This window comes from Tamandua tetradactyla, chromosome 2 (assembly GCF_023851605.1).
Source record: "Tamandua tetradactyla isolate mTamTet1 chromosome 2, mTamTet1.pri, whole genome shotgun sequence".
In the NCBI taxonomy this organism is placed as follows: domain Eukaryota; kingdom Metazoa; phylum Chordata; class Mammalia; order Pilosa; family Myrmecophagidae; genus Tamandua; species Tamandua tetradactyla.
Window position 1 is genome coordinate 217790477 of NC_135328.1, and position 16554 is coordinate 217807030.

The 16554-nt window shown below is 58.1% G+C and overlaps 1 protein-coding gene across 15 annotated transcripts in view; it reads right to left on the reverse strand.

The window, feature by feature from the left end:
• The window catches only part of CAMTA1 (calmodulin binding transcription activator 1), a 964086-nt gene that overhangs the window by 71433 nt on the left and 876099 nt on the right, over positions 1-16554 (reverse strand). For all 15 annotated transcript variants that reach the window (XM_077151442.1, XM_077151451.1, XM_077151440.1 and 12 more), the window contains 2 exons: positions 12417-12543; positions 6625-6759 (listed from right to left, as the gene is read on the reverse strand). In XM_077151442.1, coding sequence (XP_077007557.1) covers positions 6625-6759; positions 12417-12543 — 262 coding nt within the window. The remainder of the gene's footprint in view (positions 1-6624; positions 6760-12416; positions 12544-16554) is intronic.

Sequence of the window (16554 nt, forward strand, 5' to 3'; positions counted from 1 at the left end):
GACCATATCTTGGCTGAAACCAAACTCTCAATTTCTTCATTCCTCAAACTTGCTTCTTCAAACTCCCCCATCTCAGGAAATGCCACCCCTGTCTGCCCCAGTTATTCAAGCCCCAAATCTAGGTGTCACAAGTCTTCTCTTCCTCCCCCATGATACTCAAATCATCAGCAAGTCCCTTGTCTCTACCTCCAGACAGTCCCCAAACCCACCCAAACCCACTGTGTCTCTCAGGATTCATTGCCAGTATCCATCATCTCTCACCCACACAGCTGTGAGGGCCTCCTGCGTGGTCTCCCTGTGAGCAGGGACATAGTTCTTTCTCCAAACAGCAGCCAGAGTGGTCTTGAAAGCACAAACTTGAGCATATCAGGACAAATGCTTGGCAAGCCATCTGGGGCTCTCTTTGGATGGGTCTCATCCTCGGTGAGGTCTGAGGGTTTTGGCCGTTCCCTGTGCTTCTCCGGATTCCCCCAGACCACACTAGATGGTCAAGATATTGGCCATGGGAGGGCTTGAGCCTCTGACCTCAGAGCCTTGGGATGAGCCACCTGGTGCCCACCAGGTGGCCAGGCAGCTGTGAGAGCAGCCTGCCTGAGTCCTGGGGCCTCCTCTCTAGCACTTACTTTGCTCTTTGTCTCCTGCCCTAAGAGCCAAGATGAGCTGGCAAAGACTGCCTCCTGGGCCTCTGCAGAGGCTGAGCTTTCTCTCAGGCCATTTCTCTGTAGGATGCCGTTGTCACTGCTTCAAGGAGGTTGGGTATAGCCCAGTCCCAAGGTGACTCACTCCCTACCACATAAAGGAACTCACCCAGATTGATGTGGTGTGGCTGCAAATAGTAGGGAGTCGCTTCCCTTGGAGGCATCTGAGGACGGCCCCTCAGTCCCTGACAGAGACACAGTGTGGTCCTTGGATCCCAGGAGCTAAGTGGACACCACTCCCCAGGTGTCCAAGGACAGGGCACATGGGCCCAAGCAGACAGACCCCCTGCCCTGATCTGTAATGCACATGGACCCCCACAAAGGACAAGATTATGGGGAGGAAGCCCATGTTTTGGAGCAAGGTACTGACTGGGCAGGCCGCAGCTCAGAGAAAAGGCTGTTGCTGTCACTCAGTCTTGCCCCAAGTATAAGAATAGGTCAAACCAGCTTCTTATACTGCCACCTGTCTCTTAGGTCACTCCTGTGCCAGGATGCACCCACAGACCCTGAACTAACAAGCCTGTGTGTGCCCAGACCCTGTCCAGTGAGCGCCACGAAGTTCCTGGCAATGCCCCCTTCTTACTTACAGGGAAGGACCTGACCTCAGTGCCCTGTAAACTTCTCCAAAGTGCTCCTGGAGACACGAGAGGGTGAACACGGACCCCTGGGCATCCCTTAAGGCAGCTGTTCAAAGTAAGATGATTCATGCTGTCTGCTTCATCTTAAGCATTTGTGTATACTTTGTATTCTACTCCATAAAATACACTGTTTGTTTTAGTAAAACAAAGACACTTGAAATGATCAAACAATGAAATAACCTAATAATTCCCCTTCCTAACCTCCATCATCTGATAAAAGCTTGGTTCTTAGAATTGTTTCCAGTCTCTACTGTGGCTCTGTACGTTCTCCCTGTGTCCACAGCTTCAGCATCTCCAAAGGCCCAGATGAGGGTGGCTAGATGGGCCCGGGGTGGGGGCCGGCCCAGATCCAGTTGTCAGAAAGCCCTGGGGGGTCACTACGGGAGGAAGGAAGCTTTCAGAGTCCTCCCACTGGACCCATCCCTCCTGCTGCCCACGGGGCGGCACTGCGGTCTCCAGGTCAGCTGTGGTCTCCACACTTGGCGGAGGGGCTGAGTAGGAATTACAGATCAGCCCACAGGACCGGGGGCAGGCCCTCTTGCTGCCAGGGCCATAGCTCCAGGGCAGGGGGGTGGGCAGAGCTGGGGACTACTGCAGCCACACACCTTCCATCTGTCTGCAGAGAGGGCTTGGTCAGACCAGAAGGCCAAACTGGGAGGCCAAAGCTTGCTTTTCCATCAGTGCACTTCCTTAGACTGCAGCAGATATCAGTCTTCTCAGAGCCTGCCCCAGAGGTCAGCTCCCTCTTGGGTTCACCTCCCCTGATTCTGTCCAGCTGGAGGGGACCACCAGGATGTTCACCAGCCCAGATGTGAGCCCAGAAGCAGGCATCCACATGACGAGGTTGGAGCTGCAGTCCCTGGTCTCTCTTCTACCGGAGATGACAAGGTCCCACCCCGACACCAAGGATGCAGGAGAAGGCCTTCCCTGGGTGGCCAAACCCAGGAAAGCTTCATCCAGGCCTGGCTCCAATCCTCTGACCCACACACGAGGCTCAGCCACCCGAGAGGCAATTGGAAATAGAATCTCTGTATAAGCAGCTTAGTGGGGCTCCGAGAAGGGGGCTCAGATGGGTGGGGGTGGGGACAGGGAACCTGGGTTTTCTCAAGCCTGGTCTTGGGGCGAGCCAGATGGCTGCAAGAAGAGAACGAATGGGTACATGGAAATTCCATCCATCTTCTCTTCCTATGGGGACAGGGGTCACTTAAAGGTGACCCAGTGCCCTTGGCAGGGATATGGGCTTGCCCTAGCCCCCTCTGCTCCAGAGCATGTGTTCAATGGCCTGGGTTTTTTCTCTTTGAAAAGAAAGACAGACAAATAATGCTGTCTAGACAGACACACACCCTCTCCCTGTATCCACAAGACCCAATCCAGGCAGGAGTGACATTTCCCAGAGTCCTTCCCATATGGCCTATGGACCTCTAGTCCAGTAGAGGTCCCCCTTGCATCCCCCAGTGCTCCACTGGCTTGCCCCAGACCACCTTGGAGTTCTGGGGTGGGGCAGGAACACTCTGCAGCCTTGACTCTCTCTTCATCATGCAAATGGCTGGATGTCAGGCCCTGGAAAGTATCTTCCGAATCTGGAACTTTGGGTGCAGAAATGGTTAAAATGGCTATTGTACAAAACAGCCACCCTTGGTTCCCCCGGGGCCCTGGCTCTGATGCCCCCCTCCTGGGGATATTCTTTCCCACCCCTGTTGCTCAGGCTTCCCTCTGGGGAAAGCGTCCCTTCCTCTGAGAAGCCAGCCTGGCCACACGGCTGTGCTAATTCCTTTGTGGTGTCCCAGCCACACTCATTCACTCATTCCTACAACAAATATGCAGCCACGGGGCCGGGCAGACAGAGCCTCCGCCCCCAATGACTCACGGTGCCCAGGAAGCCCCCAGGCCCCGGGAGGTGCCCCAGCTCCTGGGAACCAGAGGGCTGCTCCCCCTGAGGGTGGCCCAAGGCCGGGCCAGAAGTGGCTGATCTCCCTGTTGTGCCGTCTGGCCCTGTGCCCAGACCCCGGTTTCTGCGGAGATCTCGGGGACCTGGGGCCCCGGCGCCGCAGCCCGAGGCCTTCTGCCAGGCATGGTGTCTCCGCCGGGGCCCTCTCCCCTCCCCCCAGGCACTTGATGGCTCCCGCGGGACCCGGCCGCATAGACAAAGGCTGCGCCACCCGGGGACAAAGGCTGCGCCACAGCGGCTGCTGTGTTCACCGGGACCAGCTGCGTCGCCGACCGGAGACCCCCAACCCGCCTAGAATCTGGCAAACCATTGCACTTTTAAAATCAAGGGGAGGCAGAGATTCCCCTCTCCCAACAGTATACTCCCGCCGCCCACCTGGGTCGAGGATGGGGACTAGAGCGCTCGGAGCAGGCCGGGGAGCGCGGGGACCCAAGCCCAGCAGCCGCGCGCCCAGCCTAGCCCAGAGCCCGCCCCGGCGCACGGCAGCGCTCGGGCTGGGCAAAGGCCGGGCGTCTTGCCGCAGTCCGCGTGGGGCGCCCGCAGCCCCGCTAAGCGCTCGTCAATCCTCCCCGGAAGGGCCCCTGCATTGCAGCTGGCCGCGTGCGTGCGTGTGTGCGCGCGTGTGTGTGCGCGTGTGTGTGCACGCGCGCCGCCCATCGCCCTGCCCCAGATTGCTCGGTGCTGCAGTCCCCTCGCCTCCACCCCTTCCCACCACCCTCCTCCCCCTCACCACAGCACACACGTCTCCGTTTCCCAGCCATCTCTAATTGAGAATTTGCCCAGGAACCGTGGGGGCGGAGGGGCTGAGCCAAGTAGCTGCAGAGAAAGAGAGGAGAGGAAGGGAGGGAAAGGGAGGGGAGGGGAAGAGAGGAGAAGGCTTCCAACCCCAGCCACTGCAGCATCTTCTGGACCCAAGTGTACTGCCAGCCCTGGATGCCCTGGGAACCAGCCCCCCCCCCCCTCCACAGGCTGCCCCTTTGCTCTGGGGCAGATTATGCCACTGGCGTCAGAGCTGCATCCTTTCCCCCATCCCGTTATCAGTTTGGTGAAATACTCAGAAATGATCCCTGGATGGATGAGCCACTTGTATTCCTATAGGGAAAAAAGACCAACCAGGGAAGCTCCATTCTCTTCCCCAGTAGGGGAAGCAAGAGGCTGCCCTCTGGGGGAGCGAAGGGGGTCTCACAGTTCCTCCACCCTGCTATTCAGAAGCACACCTGACCAGAGGGCCTGTCTGCTCTCTGAAGGGAGCTTGGCCCTGGTGGGTGACAAGCTGACCATATCCTTTCCTGAGCCAGGCTGTGCCAGTCCCATTCAGCAGAGAGCTCAGGGTCCAGAGTCCAGGCCACCCGGGACTAGTGCACCCCAAACCCCAGCTGCCTCCAGGCTGGTGGCGACACAGAGCCTACACTCCTCAGAGACCTGGGCCTTGATGCCAGATGGAGATGGCACCTTCACGTCCACTCCTCAACTCCCATCATCTCTCTGTATCCTGCCAAGAGCCAAGAATGCTTATTTGGAGAACTATCGAGGTCAGAGCCCAGGAGCCCCCAGGGTGGGGTGCATTTCTCATGAAGCAGTGCTCTGAGCCCCAGGGTCTCTAGCATGAGTGCCCACCTCTGCCGCAGGTCCTGGGTACAGCTTGCTCCCTGGGCTTCCAGGGATCCACCTGACTCTTTCTGTGCTCTGAGGCCCTGCCTGAGCCTCTGCTTTCTGAAAAGGCTCCATCTCCCAGGAGAGTACCACCCCAACGTCTTTTAGGGCGCCCCAGTGAGGCTGATCAGGAAGGTCACTCAGGGAGAGCCGAGGCTCTGCTGAGTTCCCACTCTGTTCCCCACTGGTTCTTCAAAATTGAAACCGGATTTCCTGAACAGGAGCCCCTGGCCACCCTCCCCTTCTCTATTACATTCTGCAGGGTGTCACAGCCCTGTCTGGCTCCGGCCTTGGCCAGGGGTGCTGCCAAGACTGGGCCGGTGCTCCCGAGCAGCAAAGGCCAGGGTGCAGATGCCTGCTGACCCAAAGCCACCTCTGCGAACAGCTTCTGAGGGTCACTGACCAGGGTGGGCTGTTAGGTAATCTGTCACCGCTGGGGCAGGGCCTGGAACGAAGTTGAGGTTTGCTGCCCGGGGCACAAACCCAGGCCCAGAACCGCTCCCAGCTAGCACAAGGGTTGGGGGGAGAGTGTCTGAGAGACAAAACGACAAAAGGCTGCTGTGGATGGGGGAAGGGCATAAGGGATTGACCCTTGCCACGGCCCAGGCTCAGCTCAGCCAGTGAGCTGTCCAGGAGGTACCCCGCCGACCAGCCCCCTGCTGGCTACCCTTCCCCTGAGGTCGCTGAACTACGCCCCATATGCAGAGAGCTCTGCTCCCACCGGGCTCAGCCAGCTCTGGGCTTCCCCTGCTTGGGCACGGCGTGGCCAGGATGGGTGGCCTTTGACCCAAGCAGTCCCCCAACTTGTCTTTGGCATCTTTTCTCTGCAGAGCTGCAGTTGTCCCAGGGGAGCAATGAACCCTGTGGACAAAAGCAGAGGCTCCCCGGAGCCCCCTGACCCTCCTTGGCCCCAGTCCTGCCTCCTCCCTTGGAGCCTCTCGGGGTCCTGGCCCTCTACTTCTCTGGTGGGAGCACGGTCCTGGGCCTGCTCGTCTTTGATGTTCTATGGGGCAGCTGCTTAAACAAAACAGCCAAGAAGCAGACGGAGGCAGGTGTTTGAGGGCTGCGCCGGAAGGCTTGGCTTGTCATCACCTCGAGGCGGACGTGCTCAATGCACAGCCTGCCGGCCAGGCCTCGGAACGGGGCAGAGGCTTCCTCCGGGCTTCCCAGGTTACCATCTTCTCTAGGAGCCTCAGGGCTTGGCATTGGTTCCTAGGAAACCCCGGAAACGGCCCTGGAGGACAGCAGAGGGTGCCTGGGCCCTGTGTTCGGGGTCAGTGTGTGTGTGTGTGTGTGTGTGTGTGGGGGGGCTCTCGGCTCCCTGGGGGTTTGGCTGTGTGCGAGCCAACCTCACATCTTTGTTCCGCCCCGGGCGAGGCCGGGATCGAGTGTGGGTCCCGCCGATGGCCAGACAAGGGCTGCCGGGTGGCGGCAACTCATACTGCCTGACGGCAGACACACCCATCCACCTCGGAGCTCACACAGGCGCAGCCTGACCACGGAAACACACACGGTCCCACGGCAGAGACTCCCACAGCCCCATGGCGGAGGCACAGCCGGCCCTCCTCGGGCAGACACTGTCACCCCTCCCCGCCTGCTCTGAGCAGGAGCTGGGAAACCCGGACGCTTCCTCCTTTCTCGTCCCACTCCCGTCACGCCTGGCCACGGTCCCAGGTGTTGGTCTTACCGTCCAACGACAGCCAGTCGTGCTGGGAGGAAGGGAGGGTGGGCAGGGCCCGAGCTTTGTACTCAAACACCACCGAGTTAGAGATGATCTGGTTGTTGAAGGCAACTTGTAGGGTCACAAGACCAGTGTCATGGGCTGAAAGCAAAAGAAAGAGGGGTCAGGGTGAGGGCTGGGCAGGCACCCTTCTTTTTGGTATACCACCTGGATGTACCCCTCCCCAGCACCCTTCCTCAGCTAACATCTAACTCCCCGTGATGCCGGCCTATGCCTGTACATTCCTCAAGACCTAGATGCAATGCTGCTTCTTCCAGGAAGCCTTCTCTGATGCCTCAGACTCAGCCAGGTGCCCCGTATCCCTCCCACAGCTCCAGGTGAACTGTGCTCATCCCAGCAGCCATCCTTTGAATGCAATGGCCTCTTGGCTCTCCTGCTTCATGACTGCTGTTAGCTTGGTGAGGGCAGGAGCTGGGTATGCAGGACAGATGTGCCAAAGATAGGAAGGAAGGAGGGTGGAGAGGGTGGACGGAGGGAAGGAAGGAGGAAGGGAAGGGGGAGGGAGGGAGAGAAGAAGAAAGGGAAAGAGGAGGGAGGGAAAGAGAGAGGGATGGAAGGAAGGGAGGGAGGAAGGGAAGGAAGGGAAGGGAGGGGAGGGAGGGAGGGAGGGAGGGAGGGAGGGAGGGAGGGAGGGAGGGAGGGAGGGAGGGAGGGAGGGAGGGAGGGAGGGAGGGAGGGAGGGAGGGAGGGAGGGAGGGAGGGAGGGAGGGAGGGAGGGAGGAAGGAAGGAAGGAAGGAAGGAAGGAAGGAAGGAAGGAAGGAAGGAAGGAAGGAAGGAAGGAAGGAAGGAAGGAAGGAAGGAAGGAAGGAAGGAAGGAAGGAAGGAAGGAAGGAGAATCCCCATTCCCACCCTGTGGCTGGTTGATTTCTCCCCTCGTCCCATGCCATCCTAGGAAAGCTTTAAGTGCACACTGTGCTTTGGCTTCTTTGTATTCATCCGTGTTCCACCTTTTCCTATCAGGTTTGTCCTGACTCAGTTCACACGACATCCCATATATTTCTAGAAGGTCTTCTGCCTCTCTGATGAAGCTTCAGCTGTGTCTCTGTGGCGAGCCCTAGCCAGCATGCAGTAGGTCAACTTCCCTGTTGGTCTGATCAACTGCTACAGCCCAGTGCGGAGCTCAGCAAATACAGTACTTATTGAATAACACTGGGATGTTCTCATTGTCTGTAAGAGGAAAAGCCAATCTGTGGTGGAGAAAGGCTCGGGTTCTGGGCTGGAGCTGCCACCGCGTGCCTCGTTTTGACATCTGTGGTGGCTGTGTGGCCTGCTCGGTCTGGCCAGCCTTCGTCCTCTGGTAGGTGTCAGGGTGATGTGATCTCTGCCCTGCTTTTCTGGAACACAAGACACCCAGGGCCTCCCCAGGACAGATTTCCAGGGAGGACACACATGGGGATCGCGTTACCGTTTGGGCTCTTGGTTTCCGGAAGCTGGCAGACTCCAGGAAGGTGTCCTAGTCAGCTGCTCCCCGGGGCAGCGCAAAGCGCCTGGCTTCCCAGTGAGGAAGCCTCAGGCAGATGCCACTTCCCACGGGAAAGGCCACTCCTCCACTTGTGGTCTCTGTCCACGCCAGTTCTCGGTGTTCAAGGCAATGCCATCTTGCCGTTGCTCCCAGAGGGGTCTTCATGACAGAACCGCCCAGGGGGATCAGTGAGCTCTTCCCCTGTGCTGTCTACTCTGGCCTGGACCCTCAGCCACAGCCTGAACCAGCTGGGTCCGTGGTGACAGTTACTAGGACCTCCCATGGTGACCCTCTGGGCAGGGGATCCCCACCCGAGTGCAGAACCTCCCGTGGCTCCATGGCTTCTCCAGGAGGATCTCCAAGCTTATCTTGGAGATAAGCAAGTGGAGGATCTGCCTCCACTCCTCTGAGCAGCCTTCTGCGCTCAGCCAGCTTCTGCAGAGCTCAAGGCTTCCCGGTACCAGGGGCCCCAGCCCGAGGCCCTCTTCAATACCTGCTCTTCTTCTACTCTCTCCTGGCACTTGGACAGTCTACGGCAATGCTGGACTGCTGGCAGATTTGAAGGCATTGCTTCCTTTTCCCCAAGAGATGGGAATGGAGGGGATCTACGTTGCAACCCAGTTCGTGTAGGGCCATAACCCAGGAGGCTTCCTTAATTCTTTTTCTGCCCCTATGAATCCATCAGCGAGCACTGCTGGTCCTATCTTCCACCCCAGGAATCCCGGGTCTGTTCACATCTCTCCATCTTCACTGCTACTGCCCTATTCCAAGCCACCATCATTTCTTGCCAGCCTCCTGCATTAGCCTCATACAGAGTGTGACCTCACCACACCTGAGATGTGTTCTATGGAATGGTCTTGGGGGGTGGGGCACGCTCCAACCCCACTTACAGGAAACTAGTGAGAGAATGCATTGCCCAAGGGAAGGTACCAAGGAAACCCACCTCGCCAGCCCAAGAAAGATCACTCCTCTGTCCTCTCCCTGTGATTTCCCCAGCTGGTTTCCCTGCCTCTGTTCTTGCCCCTCCCCTACAACCCATTCTCCCAAATACCCAGAATCATCTTGTAAAGACATGAGTTAGAGCACATCATTTTTCCACTTAAAACCATCTGATGGCTTCCCATTGCAAGTGAAGTCAAATCAAACTCCTTCCTAAGGCCTAGAAGGACTGCTGGAACTTGGCTCCTGCCGTCTTCTCCAACCTTACCATGTTCACCTCCTTCTACCTACTAACTACCCTGCAGCCAGCCAGTTTGATAAGCCCATTCCTGTCCCAGAGCCTTTGCATGTCCTTTCCCCTCTGTGGGACACTTTCCCCATGACTGGTTCCAGCTCATTATTCAGGTCCCAGCTTACTACCCCCACCTGCAAGAGACCTTTCCTCATCACTCTACCGGAAGGAGCCACTCTTTTCCTGCACTGTTTATCACCGCAGCATATTCTGTGTCAGGATACAGTTCTCACCAATCACTTTGGCTAATTCTTCGTTTCCTTGTTTGTTTTCTGTCTCCCTGAAGTAGAATGTAAACTCCATCAGAGCTGGGACTAGGTCTGACCTGACCACCTCCTTAACCCCAATGTCAAGTTTGGTGCCTGCCATGTTATGGCCACTCAATAACTATCTGTTGAATCACTTGCTCTAAAATGCACTGCACCTGTTCATCGCATTTTGAGTTTCATTCCTTGCCTTCTGGAGCTGTCTGGTCAGCAATGTCTTCTTGCAGCTGGATTCCTCTCCCCTCTCCTAAGTCCTGAGTCCTCTTTCCTCGCCGCCTCACTTCTAGCTGCGGCCCCTGACTCCGCTGATTTCCCCTCGAGTCTTGGAGCATCTCTGGGGATTTGTAGAAGACAGATGCCGTGCCGCGGTGCGGACTGCCTGGACCGTGTTCTCGGTCAGGGTCAAGCCATCTGAACACTTTTACCTGAGCAGGTAGGCCAGGCCAGTGGCCACGTGTGTTCCAGCGCCCCTCCCCCTCCCCTCTGTGTGCCCCCCACCCCATGGGATTCCCAGCCCCCAAGGTGTCCTGGCTTGTGTTCACAGGCCTCTGAGCCTTTCTTTTTGGCGCGGCCAGTTTAATTGTGGCGCCATGTGATCATCCTTCAGGTTCGGCTCCAGCTTCCTGACTCCTGCAGCCCCAAGGAGCTGGGAATCCTGGACATCCCCAAGGGCAATGGCAGCTCCTCCCCTGACTGACAGCTCTTAGGGGACAGGGGCCGGTTCATATTCTTTGCTCCATTCCAGGCACCCACCCAGTGCCGAGAAAGCAGGAGATACAAACTCTTAGAGGAATGAATGAATGAATGCATCCAGAGCGTCTTACTGAGTGACAAGTTTCAAAACAGATGTCCAAAGGGGTCCACTTTTTTGGGGTGAGCTACAAGATAGCATGGTGTTCATCGGAGCCACCGCCCCCCAGCTTTCCGTCTGCCTTGAGGCTTGTGGCTACTCATTCTTTTGTCCAAGACACCCGGTGTTGGAAGAACCTGATTGCCTGGGAGAGGCGGCAGAACGGTCTGCTGAGACCCCAACAGTACTGGCCTCTGTCCCCAGAAACCCTTGGGGTAAAAACAGTGGCTGCCTTGTGAGTGCAATACCTTCATTAATTGAGTACACAAGCGGTATACTTCACGAAAGGTCCCTGGCGCAGCGCTCACACCCATTCTGGCAGGTGAATGTGAAAGATGTAGAAGTGGAGTCCCAGAGAGGTCAGCCACTGAGCTAAAGTCACCCAGATGGCGACTTCAGATTGCCCTGGGATGCACCCCAGGTAAGAAAGGCACCAGCCCTCAGGTTCTCCGGGTCCTGGCTGGGAATATCACCCAGGGGCCAGCAGGGGAGGTCACCCTGGGGCCAGCAGAGAAGGTCACCACCAACACCAGCCTTGCTCCCTGGTGGTGAAGGAGGTGCTGAGTTCAAGGGGAGACCAAGGGAGAGGACGAACCACTTAGTGTGAGCTCAGGGACCCCAAGCAGGGGAGGCAGCAGTTGGGGCAACCTTGGCTCAAGTTGGGCCACCCCAGGTGGAACCTGGGGGACAACCATGCTGGCCTGTTCTGGTCAGCCCTGCTCCTGCCCTAGGAATCCCCCACCCCACTTCTCTTCCTCATCCTTTGTCCTCAACACAGAGCCTTCTCTCTCTCTTCTTTTGTAGGCTCCCTAGCTTTGGAACATGGTGGGTCCCTCTCACCTTCATCAGCCCTATCCACTTATCCTCTGCATTCTTCTCATTGCCTGGGCAAGCTGGACAGGTCACCCCTAGAGCTAATGATGCATGTAAAGGATCAGCCAAGGGGTCTTCTCAACACCAGATCAGGGAACTGAAAACACCACCTCTAGAAACGGATTTCAAACTCCTAGAGATTTCATCCTTTCACAGATATGGATCCCATTCTCGGGCTACTTCAGGCACTTTGCTAGCACTGGGGACACAATGATGACCAAGAAAGATACAGTGTCTGCCCTCCTGGAACTGAGAGCCAGAGGTCAAGGGCAGACTGGCCAGATTATGCAGAAGATGATGGAGCACTGGGGAGGGGAGGGAGAAGGTCTGAACCATGAGGGACAGCATGGAAGCCTTCCTGCTGGGCTTCTGTTGGGAAGGAGAGAGGTCAGGGAGCCCCTGAAAGGGTAAGCACCTTACGTGCATTCACCTTAGGCACAGGGAAGATGCCCTCACCAAATTCCCAGAAGCACTGGCGTTGATACCCCACCCCCCCGTCGCCCCCCCACTCCTGCCAGGTCTTCTCCATCCTTCTCTGACCTGCTGCATGGATCGTACTCTGGGGCTCCCTTGCTCTCCTGGCCTCTGGTTGGCTTGCGGCGGTGGAAGGCGTGGACAGGAGGTCAGAGGCAGGAGGAAAGGGGCTAGCCTTGCTGCGGAGGTGGCCTCCGCCCCCAGCTGCAGCTCCTGTCTAGGCCCTTCTGCCCAGCCTGGTTCTCACCAGCTCCAGGAACACAACTTCTACCTCTTGCCAGTCAGGCCAAGGGTGGTAGCAGCTTCTGCTGGAATCAGCCCTTGGGTAGGTCGACACAGCTTGTTGGTTTTCTGAACAGTCCCTTTACCATGTTCTCTTCAAAATTCTTGTTCCCCTGTCTGAAAAGGGGCCCATGAGCCAAAAAGGGTGACATTATAATAGCCTATCCGGGACCTACTCCTTTATGGCCAAGGAAAAAGAGGCCTGGAAAAATGACACCTCGCCCGAGGTCACCCCCAGGTGGACTCCGAGTCCAGTGCTCCTCTCCCCACGTTCTCAGCCGGCAAGGTGGCGTCCTCACCTGGGCAGTAGCAGCGCAGAACCCCGGGCTGAATCAAGGACGCAGGCACTGAAATCTGGTCGAACAGGCAGCTGTAGTTATTGCTGGCTTCTTGCCATGGGCCAGTGATCAGGACCTTCACCCCTCCCTGGAGGAAAGAGACGGAGCGTGACCCCAAGGACGCAGAGCTGGTCTGGATGAGGCAGAAGGCCCGTCCCCTGCGCTGTGCCTCTGCGGCGCCCCCCACCCCCGACCGTGCTCCAAAAACAGGCAGATTCCCTCGCCGCAGCCCCGGAGAGACCAGTCTGCCATGACTTTGGAGAGTCACTGCTCCAGGTCCCCGGGCAGGATGAGGGTCCCTCAGGCTCCTGCCCCGGCCCTCTGTGGGTGCCCAGATGCTCCTTGCCTTCCTGTGCTGGTGTCCAGCCTGGGGCCTGCAGTTCTGACCCCTGACCCTCTTTCGTGTCACTTTCAGTTCTAGGCAGAAGGGACACAGAGTTTTCCAAACCTTTTCAGCCTGGGATGCAACCGGGAATTGGCCAGTGGGACCCCTGGAAGGAAGTGGAGTGGGCGAAGGGGACGTTATGTCATTTGCCTGTGGATGAATGGTGGCAGCTCCGAGCCTTGCAACATGCTGCAGCATCCTAGTTTCACTCTAGGAACCCAAAGTTCTTGTGGGGAAATGAGGGGCAGTCCAGGACCCCCAGGGCCCCAGGATGTGGTGGCCAGAACAAGGGGAGGGGTTGTGCAAAGGGGAAAGGGTGGATGATCAACAAGGTGATGAGAAAGGCCCTGCAGAATCAGAAAAATGGGGAGCAGGGCTTCGACCTGGGGGAGCTCCCCGCTGGAGGGAGGGGTTGGGTGGAGGCCGAGCGCGCGGCCCTGCTGGTCTCTGGAGGAGCTGGCTCGGTACCTGCGTCTGCACCGGCGCCCACGCACCGAGACGGGCCCCTGGCGGCACCGGCGCACCCATTCGCAGCCACGCGCGCGCCTGCAGCCGGGCCTGGGGCTGCAGCTGCTCCGACAGGGGCCGGGAAAGGACCTCGGACGAGGTTCGGAGGGGAGGGTGGCCGTCCCCAGGGGCCCCGGGCTGCCCCTGCCTGGACCGGGAGGGCGGGGCCCTGAGCCAGGGGCTGGCGAGGGCTGAGGTCACTACCCGTGCCTGCTCAGGCGGTCCTGCATCCCGGCCGTCCTCGGGCATAATGATTACTAGCACCCCCTCTCACTCCCCCTGGCCTCGGAGGTGGAGCAGAAGCTTGGGGGTCGCCTACAGAAGGTTTCCACAGCCCAGAGGGGCCGCTGACTCAGGGTGGAGGGAGGCCCTCCGGGGGTGCAGAGTGCCGGAGCGCTGGCTTCTCTGGCTCTCCTCGCCGGTCCCCCCAGGAGCGCCATCCTCCACCCCCTGCAAACTGGTAACCACCTTTCGTGTGTGTGTGTGTGTGTGTGTGTGTGTGTGTGTGTGTGTGTGTGTGTGTGTGTGTGTGTGTGTGTGTGTGTGTGTGTGTGTTGTGTGGGTGGTGCAGCGCTGGCCGGGGTGGAGAGCACCACCTAGTGTCCAACTGGGGAATGCGAGAGGCCCTCATGCTTGGAACTGGGGAGGTGGCGGCCTGAGACCCCACCCCGCCCTCTGGGTGGGAGTGACCAGACCCCACCCCTCCCGCTGCTGCCCCATGCTGGACAGGAGCCAGCTTGCTCTCCCGTTGCCACTCATTCTTACTAGGCCTCTCTTGGGCTCCAGGTCCTGGAGAATCCCAGCCCAGCCTGACTATCTCTGCTGTGGAGGGGCCCCCAGTCTCATCCCAGCTTGTACCCCACAATGTTCTTAGAACCAAGAGCTGGCCCAGGACTGGCCTCGGGTATCCGCAGCAGGAGGGGGTGTTTCCAGCCTGGTCAGGGGCTAACTGGCAACTTCCCTGAAGATGAGGGAGCGCTGGTTCCATAGCCCAGCACAGAAATGGGGATTCCACAGCAGAGAGGGCTCTCCCTGGCTGGGAGGCATGTCTCCATGCTCTCGGGCAAGCCTTCTTGGGCTGGGATGTTACTGCCAGGCAACCAAGTCTGGGGGTCAGTGGAGAGCTCGCCCACAGCAGCTGTGCATCTTCAGGCAAACCGGCCCACCTTCTGGGTAGCACTTGATTTCTAGGGCCCTCTGGCCCTTACATCCTTAGTTTCCAATGTACAGCTCTGTCAGAGGATCTATTGGAGTACCAGCGCTGGGGGTTCGCATGCTTGGCACCCCTCCCCCGGGGCCATGAGTGGGTCCCTGGCTGGGAGGTTTGCAGGACGGTGCACACAGAGCCTGCCTCTGTGATGCCCTGAAGTGCCAGAAGAGCAGTGGTTTCAAAAGGCCACGGGTAGCTACCAAGTGAGAAAAAAAGGAAAAAATAAAAAATAACCCCAATCAGCAGAGGCTAGCGTGAAGCTGGGTCTGCTGCGAGGAACAAAGCACAGCAGAAATTACTGGAGAACATCAGGCCCTTCTCCATGGAAACTGCCGCAGTACGGCTCAGCATCCATCAGTTGGGGGGACAGTTTCCATGGCAACGCTCGTGGGGCTGCGCAGACTTTGCCGTGACGTTTGTGCCTGACGGCTCTAATTTGCAGCCTCTTCTGCCTGGTACAGCAGGGGTGTAGGTGGTGGGAGATGACGCAGAGGGTTTGGTTGTGGGGGGGGATGCGGGAGCCAGAAATGCCACCTGCGGTCTCTGTGTCCCAGAGTTCTGAGATGAAGGGCCCAGTTTCAGCGCATCCAGAGCAGCTCCTGGGGCACAGGGCCCTCTAGGGTGTGTGTGTGTGTGTGTGTGTGTGTGTGTGTGTGTGTGTGTGTTGGTTGCCAGCTGCAGCCACAGGTGAAGCGGTGAATGGGGAAAGGGGAGTAGGCCAGCGGGGCGAGGGGCATGCAGGGAGGTGTGAGAGGGAACCAGTTGTGGCCTCCCTGCTGAGTGGATGCAAAGAACCATGAGTTTTAGAGCTGGGGTAGAGTATGAGCTACCATTTACCCCACCCCGTTATTTGCAGACTTGGAAGCATGGTCCAGGGTCTAAGTGTCTTGCAGTAAAGCTCTCCTGCGTAGAAACTGAGCCTGGGCTACAACTGGGGTTCTTGACACACCAGTGCACAAGCCAGCCCCTTCCTGGCTAAAAGGGAAAAGGGCAAGCAGTGAGCATGCCAGGGAGGGGCTGTGAAGGGAGAGAAGGGGCTCCCTCTTGCAGGAGAATGGGGAGTTGCTGGGGCTTCTGAAGCCGCATCAGGTCCCTAAGGGCCCAGCTAAGGATCTGCTCATTTTCCAAATCAAATTGAATGTGAGCTGCCTTCTTTCCCCCTCCAGTTTGCTGGAAGCACCCAGGGCATCTGGAAAACCAGGGCCGGATGCTCCCCAGGAAGCCATCCTGTTGCCATTCCTTTCCCTGTTCCTGGGCTGCCCTCGCGTGGCGAGCTGCTGAACTGACTTCCCCGAAACCAGCCTCACAGTTGAGGATCTGCAGGCAGAAGGGGCGAGAGATTCAGGGAAAGGATTCTGGAGTCCAGACCTGCTAATGCCACCTGTGGCTAATGCCCGTCAGACCCAAGGAGCCCGGAGGGCAGCTCTGATCCCAGTCCAGGCCCCTGGGGAAAGAGGGGTTCCTCCCAGGCCCCCAGCTCCTGCATGACCTGGGCTCCAGGGAACCTTGAAGTATCCCAAGGACCCAAACTCACAAGCCCTAGGCACTTAAGCACCTCCAAGCCACTCCCTCTCAGCCATGTTACAGATAGGGAAACTGAGGCCCAGAGAGTCAGCATGGGAAGACAGTGCTCTTGACTCGTGACTGTGACCTTCCCATGGCACCCCCATTCTAGGCCTTCCTCCTATCCTTTGAATTGCTTTCCTAAGCCCCATTGGGGGTGGGGAGCTACTGAGCCGGCCTTGGCCACGGGGGAGTCATGGTGGGCCCTTCCGAATGTGTTCACTAAAAGAGCAAGGGGCTCAGAGACAGGGTCCACTGAGTGGCACCTAGGGGAGGCCTGGCCGGATCCTCTTACTGGGGGTGGGAACCAAATGGAGGTGAGCAGAACAGGCCAGCCCTGCACTGAACACGTTACTGATTTGGTCCTTCCACTAACCCAATGAGGGAAGCATTATTATCACCCTAGTTTTAGAGACAGGAAACCAAGATTCTGG